The sequence below is a fragment of the Perna viridis genome, chromosome 1 (genome assembly GCF_037379345.1).
Source record: "Perna viridis isolate PV_CMFRI_1.1 ecotype Kerala chromosome 1, ASM3737934v1, whole genome shotgun sequence".
Lineage (NCBI taxonomy): Eukaryota > Metazoa > Mollusca > Bivalvia > Mytilida > Mytilidae > Perna > Perna viridis.
Genome location: NC_142445.1, coordinates 47,007,575 through 47,017,069, shown reverse-complemented (window position 1 = coordinate 47,017,069; position 9,495 = coordinate 47,007,575). Strand labels below are relative to the sequence as shown.

The following is a 9,495-nucleotide window of genomic DNA, read 5'->3' as shown; positions in this document are numbered from 1 at the left end:
GCTCCTTTTTTAGTGATACAGAAACACAATTTTATACTATTAGATTAGTCAAGTTTGAATACTATGAGCAATTTGCAAAACTCATATTAGTGATCGCTGTTACAAAGACAATACGGGAATTAGCCGTTCAATACGGCTTTTACCCTTCCAATACGTCATATCGGCCTGGTAAAAAGCCATATGCTTATGCCAAAATGTCGTATAGGACTAATTAGTCAATAATATGGTGTTGTCAATAAAATGCTATTGTGGGTAAGGTTTTCCATACTGGCTTAGTTATTGGTCTGAATCTAGCCATATTGGACTGACACGTAGCCGAAATCTAATATTGCTAGCCGAGGACAAATAACTGAGCTAATATGAAAAACCTTTCGCAATTATACCTTTATTGAATAACTAATCCAATACGTCATATTGGCCTAGGCCAATATAACGTATTGGACAGGTAAAAGCCGTATGGGACGGCTAAATCCCGTATTGGCGCATTTTTGTATTTAGTATTTTATTTGCAGTTTTGGTCATATTTATGATAATTTTCGATTTTTGTCCAAAAAAGGTATGTGATTGTGTAAGATTTTCCATATTGGCCCTCGGCTAGCAATATTAAACTTCGACAACGCCCCACTCCAATATGGCTAGCCTCGGACCAATAAATAAGCCAAAATGAAAAACCTTACGCAATAATACTATATATCGATCGTAAACTATATTTTCCGTATGATAAACTCACACAGATGATAATTATACCATTTTTTCACGGTGGTTGGTTTCTAAATTGATTCATTATTGGGTGGTACTTATTTGAGAACTTGGGTAAATTTTCTTTATTTTGAAAAGTTTATGCGTAATGATTGGACACTGAAAATTTATTTTCCCTCCAAACCGCCCTTTTTGTGAAATTTTCAGGAGTAAAATTGTATTATTCTAGCGGACGTTGTAGCCAAAAATATGTGCTGTGTTGTGTTATCATATGTATGTTACAATGTATATGCTATAATATTGTCATGATTTATTGTCTTGATTTTTATATGTTTATATTAGCATTTATATTTATAAGTTTTTGTCTCTGAATAATATGACCAAAACTTGTATTTCGTTTTGTTTATTGATGCCTTTAAAGCTTAGATTATTGTATAATGCTATATCTTGGTTTACCGAGTTTATCGATAAATTGTTACTGTCACGTGACACACTCGTGGTTTATTTTGGTTATTCACCCTACCCGATGAATTATCCTATTATTGTTTGTTTTAGTTTTGATATTTAATTTCGTTTGTCGGTAAAGTAAGATTTAAGGGAGTCCATCGAAGTCTTTGGCAGTTTTTGGCATATGCCATTTTTTTTGCCCAAAAAATTGTTTTCCATAAGAGATCACTAACGCATATTATTTTTTAAACATGAATCCAATGGTGGTATTTAATAAACTTAAGGTGGTAGACCTAGGGTTAGGGAAACTATTACAAATCATTGGAACGTTTGTATTCAGCATTTTACATTAATCTTATGTAAGAATCAAAGTTCTGTTTCAAATGAAAGCTTGATAGGCTTTGGCGAAATTGGTTGTGATACAAACATATCATTGATTTCAAAAGTTATGTCCCTTACCCTAGGTCTACATGTACCTACTTAAATGGTAAGAATAAATGGAAATAACTTATTGATCTATACATACTTAATTTGTTTTGTGTGGGAACTTTGGATATATGTTCTGATCCATTCATTTTCAACATAAAAAATCCCTGTTATTCCTGGCATTATAGTAATACACAGAAAACCTAAAGAAAGTTCTGGCATGACTGCATATTATACAAGTATTTAATCACATTTGGATAGAACACATCAAAACAAACAAACGTATCACAAATGCCTTTTAAATTTACCACAACTAATATTTGGATTAAGACCTTCTTTGCATTCGATTCTAATAATGAAGATGAGAGGTTACTCCTTGAAACACGGGTATAGCATTCATAAATTTGCAATATTGATTGTTTTTTTTATTTGACACCCACTAAACATCCCAGTAGTCAAACTTCTCTGTCCCCCAAATGATATCAAATATAATTTATCATACTTGGCAGTGTAACAACTATTAAAATAATTCCAAAACACTGAGACTTCTGTCCTTTTATTTGCAACCTTGTTGATAGATTTGGCTTCCTATTTCAACAGTTTTAATATTGAGTACTATATTTTTTTTTAGATTTGGATCTTCCTTCGTATTCGATTCTAATGCAGTTGATTAGAGAACATCATAATCGAATTTTCAATATTGATATGATTGTTTTTTTTTAAATATAAATTTTAAAAGAAAAGAAAAAACAAAGGGAAAAACTGTATTGAATAAACAAAGTCATGGTAAAAAAGAACGGATTAGGTAAAACACAACACATCGTCAGCATTTAACATAAATCCTAAATTGTAAATACTTGTAAAATTCATTGTTTAAAGATGCACAAAACTGTCTGTGGTTTAATATGTGTATGAGAAAGTAAGTTGTTGTCCACAGATCCTTTTTGTATTTTTTTTCACCCCTCACTACCCACGGTAAAATATACATGTATCATATGTAAGAACTGGTTTAAGATTAGTGCCACGTGTAGTCCTTATTTAGATTAAACACACATATACAAATCAACCGCACAAGCCATAAAAGTCCGCCCCATTTTTTAGTCAATATCCATATTGTTCTAGTTTCATATTAACGTATATCATTATTATTTTAGAACTTTGTAAATGTTTAATAGGGGTCATTAAATGGGTTCTTACACTATAACGAACTTTTAACGAATTGAAAAATGGAAAATTGAACTGTCAGATAAAGAGTGAAAAATTTGAACGAGCTAAATACGAATAATGAACGAGTAAAGAACATTCAGAACGATTTTTAGCAAACGAGGAACGAACAGGAAAGCGACTACAGAAGGAACTCCAACGTTCTATTAACGTATCCCTTACAAACTCAATGCGTTGTAAACGCGTAGTTAACGAAAGGAACGAACGCATATCGAAGGCATAACGAATCTTATTAAGTTTATTGTATTTTGGAAATATAATCCATAAAAACAGAACGTTTTGAAAATGAAGCAATATAAAATAGAGGAAACAGCAAGACGTTTTTTATGGTGTAAGTGTGAATAAGGTTAAGAGAAATTGCAGGATCTTCAATGCATGCCGCTCGAAATACTAAAAAAAAAGACGAGAAATTATTTTTATACCAAATTGTCTTTCTGGTTTGCTGTCGTTTATTTTTGATATTACAGTTATAAGAACTAGGCTCACAACAAAAGTCCTACTATATGCTGATTGCTGGACAGGGCATCATTGTAGATTTTATTTTCTTAACAGCTTGTGTTGTTGCATCATGCACAATTCCCCTATATATTTGTCTTATTTGCTAGAAATCAGTTGCGGGAGTTTTGATTGATACTATGGCTGAACTCTTTTACAAGAATAGTTTTGTTATAACTCGTCCATATAAGACACACTTACATACATGTACAATCAGAGTATAAAAATTCAGTATCAAGACCTTAACCCATTTACTTCTACACCAAGGAAGGTCATGGTGTGTCAACTAGGCTTGCCCATACGTTATATAGAATATGATTGCTTCCTTTGTTTCCCAAACTCCGCTTTATCTCGATTCTGCAACATTAACATGCGTCGGTAGGTACTGTTAACGTATCATATTGTTTTTTTGATTTTTTGTTTGCATTTTCATCTTATAGATTTAAGAAGAATTTAAGATGAAACAGTAAATCAAAGGAAACCAGGCTTACTTACCAAGGAACCCATTTTGAGTAAAAAAAGAGATATATTTCAATTTGTAGTTAAAAGGTTCGTTATCAGATGTCATGGTGTTGGATCTATAGTCTATTTTCACTCTCAATCTCACCAAAGCAACATTTTTTTTTTGTTTTGTTAAAAATCAAAACTTATTATCTCTAATGCTTTCCTGTAAGATCTGCAGATAACAGTCAAGACAATTACTCGATTATTGAAACGAAAAAAAACATACAAAAATTTGTAAATATGTAGTTTTTTGTATGGAGATTTATAGACATCTGACTCTGCAAGTGATGCTTAACGAACTCCGATCCAACACGTGCGTTTCCTTAGCGTTTTTAAACATTGCAGTTCGTACCCTGTTCGTTTGCAATTCTCTATAGTTTAAGAGCACTTGAAGAGCCAACCGACTTGGGCGAATCGTATATCGTAATGGAGACTATACAATGAATTTTAATTTGTGAATGTAAATCTTTGATGTTCCTTTTTGTTCAATATACATAGATATCCTTCCGTTTTATGCCATTATCAAGGATGACTTTGTTTGCTGGAGCAATTTTACCTTTAATAATGATAGCAAACGAATGTTTGATTAATGTGTACGGTCGAAGTAACACAATATATTTTCATACAATCATATCTTGATCAAAATGATCGTATAGTTTCAAAACTTCGACAATATATTGAAGGGGACAGTTCTAACAATCAATAGCAACGTTAACAATTGATTTACTGTAGTATATCGTATTGGTCACATGTTATCATTCAACATGATTTTATATATAAGTGGATAATAAAGTTTAAATCGGGGAGATGCATCACTGCTCTTCTAAATGACAGTTGGTAATGAAATGGAAGTGTCACTCGTATTACTTGTTATCTTATACTGGACAATAACGTATAGTAATAGTTTTATCATGCCAGCTCCAAAGGAAAATGGTAAGACTATTTATATAATTCCTACATGGTATATTTTAAGAAGAAAATATCATATTAAAAGTATCATTAGTCTTTCATCTTTATAAGCTTTCTACTTTCTTAAAGCATCATACTGATCCTGGGATGCCCGCCACTAACTTTTTATCATTGAGTAAATTCATCTTCTGTTACACTCCATATATTTATTGATAGCATCAAAAATTTACTTCCATATTTTATATACTTTACATATATACAAACTTACTTAGGCAAGATAATTTCTTCATCAATACCTATTGCTCTATAGATTTGATTCTCTCATTTTTATATCAATTTAGGTTGTAAGTAAATTATCATGATCGCCTAATTTTCCATAGGATGTATTAACAGAACATACATGTGCATGTATGAGGTATATGGTGTGGAAGAATTGAGTTACGAAGAAAACAAAAGAGAAAAAAATACTTTAGACATTGTTGTCATGTTTCTCCCAGAGATCTGTAAAAACTCTTTTCGATAATTAACCAAGCAGGCTCAGTTGCTCGGTTACCCATGAAAATCCTGAGAGTTTTTAATTATTTTTTACGGAACTAACGCGTACTAACTGTGCCTGATCAGCAAATTAAAACGAAAGGGTCCGTTGCAATGTATTGTATTTTTAGCTACAAACTGTAAAACAGATCCATTTGGCAACAATTACCATGGCAGTTTAAACCAAACCACTAAAGGTCAGCTATGTTTACACTGGTCATCCGTTGAAAACAGTATGGAAAATTACAGGTGGGACCATAATTACTGCCGTAACCCAGATATGTCAGTCAGAGGACCATGGTGTTATGTCGAGTTAAACGGACAAATCAAGAAGGGAGCTTGTGAAGTACCACTTTGTGGTATATATATATATATATCAACTAATTTCTCGTTAAATATACGCGGTTTATGTAAAACGTTAAAATAATATAAGCATATACTAAGTTACTATTTATGATTTTACACTGCATATACTTCTTAATAATATGTAATCGCATTAAAAAACTACTTTTATTGATATTTAATGCAATCTTACCAGACGACTTAACTTATTAATTTAGTTAACAAATTTCGTATCAATAATGCAATACTCATTTAATAAACATTTCCCACTTTTTTGCGTAAAACCCCATAATTTGTACACTTTAATGAACCATTATTTTATTTTATTCTACAACCAACTGCATATTTTTATAATATATAAGATAATTACGAGTAATTAAATATAAAATACAAATACAAATCATTAACACTTGAAAATGATACAAACTCATTTATTTGAGTGAAAAATTAGATATAGAAGTAATAACTATCCCATTCGCATATGAAAATAAACTTATTTTATTCATTTGTATCTTTTCAGCTGGATTTCCATACGAGAACAGAACGGGTATGTAATAATAGACTTTCCTTACTAGTCATATATGTATGTTCCTGGTGATGTGTCGGCCTTTTTACGCCAAATCCTTATTAATAATTTAAAACTTTACAGTTAACATTTTATTTGAATTTCATGTCTTCACGTTTACTGGATTAATAATGATCCATTTCAATTGTATTTTATAGTGTATGTTTTTTTCTATATAGATTGTGAAATATTGTTACATACTTTGACCATCCCCTTAAGCCAACATTCAAACATTCAATGATAATATGCCATAGAAATGGGTGAAATTCTAAATGTTCAATTTTCAATTTTAATGTAAACCTCATTTAACGTATGTCGTGAATGGTTCAATGTTTATCAGTGTTTCTCTTTTTAGCTTACCTAGCCCAAAAGCGCCCGTCGTCGTCGTCTGTCTCCGTCATTAGCTTTTATTTTCTTTTCCTCTTAAACCAATGATAAGAATTTTATTAAAGTTGATGACAATCATCCTTGGCATATCTACTCACAAACTTGTTTTCGTTATGGCCCCTTTCGCGCCAAAACATTACCGATGTTACTTAAAATAGAACATAGGGAATATCACCATATACTTTTGTTTACATCTCAAAAACCATAAAAGATTGAAGAAAACTTAGTCCTTTTGGCTCAAAGAAATCTATCTTCCCTAAAGATAATCGATTTACCGAGTTATTTCCTCTTTTTTTACTGATTTCAAAATGTTTTTTTTAAAATGTTCAGTATTTCAAAATCTAATTTTGGTGCAAATCTTTTGACCATTTTTGATCCTTTGAAAATGTCATTTTTGAGGTTTTTATCAGTTTTTGCCTATTATTTAGAAAACGAAAGGAGATTGATGATAAGTTTCGATTGATCAAACATTCAGTATTTCAATATCTATCTTTGGTGCAAATTTCAGAAAAATCTAAGTTATGGCGCCAGAAAATGTCATTTTGACCATTTCCCCAGTTTTTGCCTGTTCTAGATAAAACAATAGCAGATTGTTGATTAATGTGAATTACAAAGGGACGAAGGGAATCAACCACCCTTTGTAATATTACATTTTCATTTCAATGCAATCTGAAAAAAGTAATATTTAGTTATAAACGTGGAATTACATCTCAATTAATCGCAAGGTAGAAAGCTAATCAGAGATAGCAATAGTAAATGATAATTATATAATCAATAAAACAAATTTGGTTTTACTCATTTTTTTAAAAGATAGTGCTAAGTAAATTTACCGGTGTACCTGGTCCATACTCCAAGTTTTTAGTGCAGTCCAAGTTGCTCATTAACTTTTTTTACTTTGTATGTATTATTTTGCTTTTTTATGTTCTTTGTTGTGTGTGTATGTTTTCCACATCTGGTCTTTGCTCCTGAACTACATTCTTATGATTTCCGCTAGAATTTTAGTTCCCTTGATTACAATATGATACTTTGCAATTAGTGACGTTCTCTTAATATAAAGTACTCGAAGATATCTCTTGTTTTAATCAATTCTGGTTGAAACTCCTGATTGTTTGGTACATATGATTTACAATGTTTTTATAAAGGAAAGGAACACTAAACAAAACTTATCTGTAAACATTATACAATATAAGCTTGTTTTTTTATTTTTATCGTTTTACTATTTTAATTGCAGAATATTTATTATATTACACGCAACAAATTGGAAAAGTTTGGTGAATTTGGTTTTATTCTAGAAAAGCAGACGACGCTTACATTACAGTGAACTTGTCCAATGGTCCCATTTTTTAAGTGTAGTTTAGATTTTCTCAGTGTTTTTGTTTCTGTGTACGAGTTATTTTTGGTTGGTTCATTTTACTTAGTAATGTTTGTCTATTTTCCCTGTATAGTTTTTTCTCTTTGAATATATATTCTTTTGATTTCCGCTCAAATATTGGTTCCCTTAATTATCCTTAACTTTCCCTTATCAACATTTTGGAATTGTATTCCTTACGTTCAAAGAAATAAGTCAATAAATGAACCATGATTTTTTTTCTTATCTCATTGATTCTGCTGCTATAATCCAAGTTTGCTTTTTGAATGTCAAAAATATCACGTGACATTATTTAATAGTATATCAACTTAAATTTATTCTTTTCCAACATGTATTGCCTGCTTTAAATGTTTATTTTGGGTTAAAATTTTATCTTATTTATGTTAAATTAGTTCAGATTATGATTTCTTATTGAGCTCTAGGAAACAACTGACATATAGGTTTTTTTATTCTTGTTTGCCTCTGCTTCCCTAGGTCTTCAAATATTTGATAATTTCCCTCATTGATAAAGAGGTTGTAACGTCATTTAGGTTGTAACTAATAACGTTAAAAACGATCGGCGGAGAAACAGTAGCAGGCTTTGTTCAAGATAGATTTGTTAACAGAAGAACTTAAACAGAAGATATTAATATGTTTTAAAGCCATTGTTCAATTCATTTAAACGACGAAAAAGTTAATTGAAGGGATATATTGAATTTTGTATCAAAGAAACTGAATAAATACCCACAAAGTCATTAGTGTCAATATTTGTCCCTCTTGAATCATATCATAAAAAGATAATAGTACATGAACTATTGTACAGACCATAATTAAGTAATTAACTCTAAATAAAAAAGAGATTTATTTCAATTCATATATTTACGTATAAATTGGCATGTTTGCAAATGACTATGTTTTAATTTAAGTTTGGGTTTTGAAAAATCACGCGGTGGGACTTAAAATACATTGTATACTTTTACAGTCAATAACATTAAAACATGTAATATGATATGTCGTATTGTATTTTTTGCGGTAATCATGTTTTGAAAATAACTATTTTGTCCAACCACAATGCTTCCACACTATTTCCAGATATTTCATCTAAAGATGTATGAAATTGAATTTTCTCCTATTTTTGAATTTCCAATCACTCTGTACACAAGTTATATTCCAACCTATTTTTTCAAAAGTTTTAAATGAATTGAGCACACAAGTTGTTAATAATTTGTGCTCAGAAGTTACTCGCGTGCATAATTTGAAACTCGTGTGCACAAATTTTGACAAAACTCTTGTGTTCAAGTTTGTAATACGTGCGCAAGATTTTGAAAGCCATAACACAAGCAATTTTTTAAAGTTCTCCAATGGCACGTTTCGACTTCTGCACTGATCTTATATAATAAAAAGACAGATATTAACCTCACAGAAACCCACCATCTACTTATACTGTAATAAAATGTAATAATTGCACAAATACCCGGTATCATAATATACAATATACAAATAGTGGTCTATACCTGACATAAAGGACCAACAAAATAACAGGGGAAAGTGGCAGATGATTTCCTTTCATTTCATATTCAACGTTAAATAAGGATTAGTATTTGCACTTTTGTTG

At 30.8% G+C, this 9,495-nt stretch overlaps 1 protein-coding gene across 2 annotated transcripts in view; it reads left to right on the top strand.

Annotated features, from left to right (window-relative positions):
• Positions 1–4,608: 4,608 nt before the first annotated feature.
• LOC148629052 (uncharacterized) overlaps positions 4,609–9,495 on the top strand; it is a 47,685-nt gene continuing 42,798 nt past the window's right edge. For both annotated transcript variants that reach the window (XM_088543039.1, XM_088543050.1), the window contains exons 1-3: positions 4,609–4,728; positions 5,370–5,597; positions 6,101–6,127. In XM_088543039.1, coding sequence (XP_088399165.1) covers positions 4,623–4,728; positions 5,370–5,597; positions 6,101–6,127 — 361 coding nt within the window. In that variant the 5' untranslated portion in view covers positions 4,609–4,622. The remainder of the gene's footprint in view (positions 4,729–5,369; positions 5,598–6,100; positions 6,128–9,495) is intronic.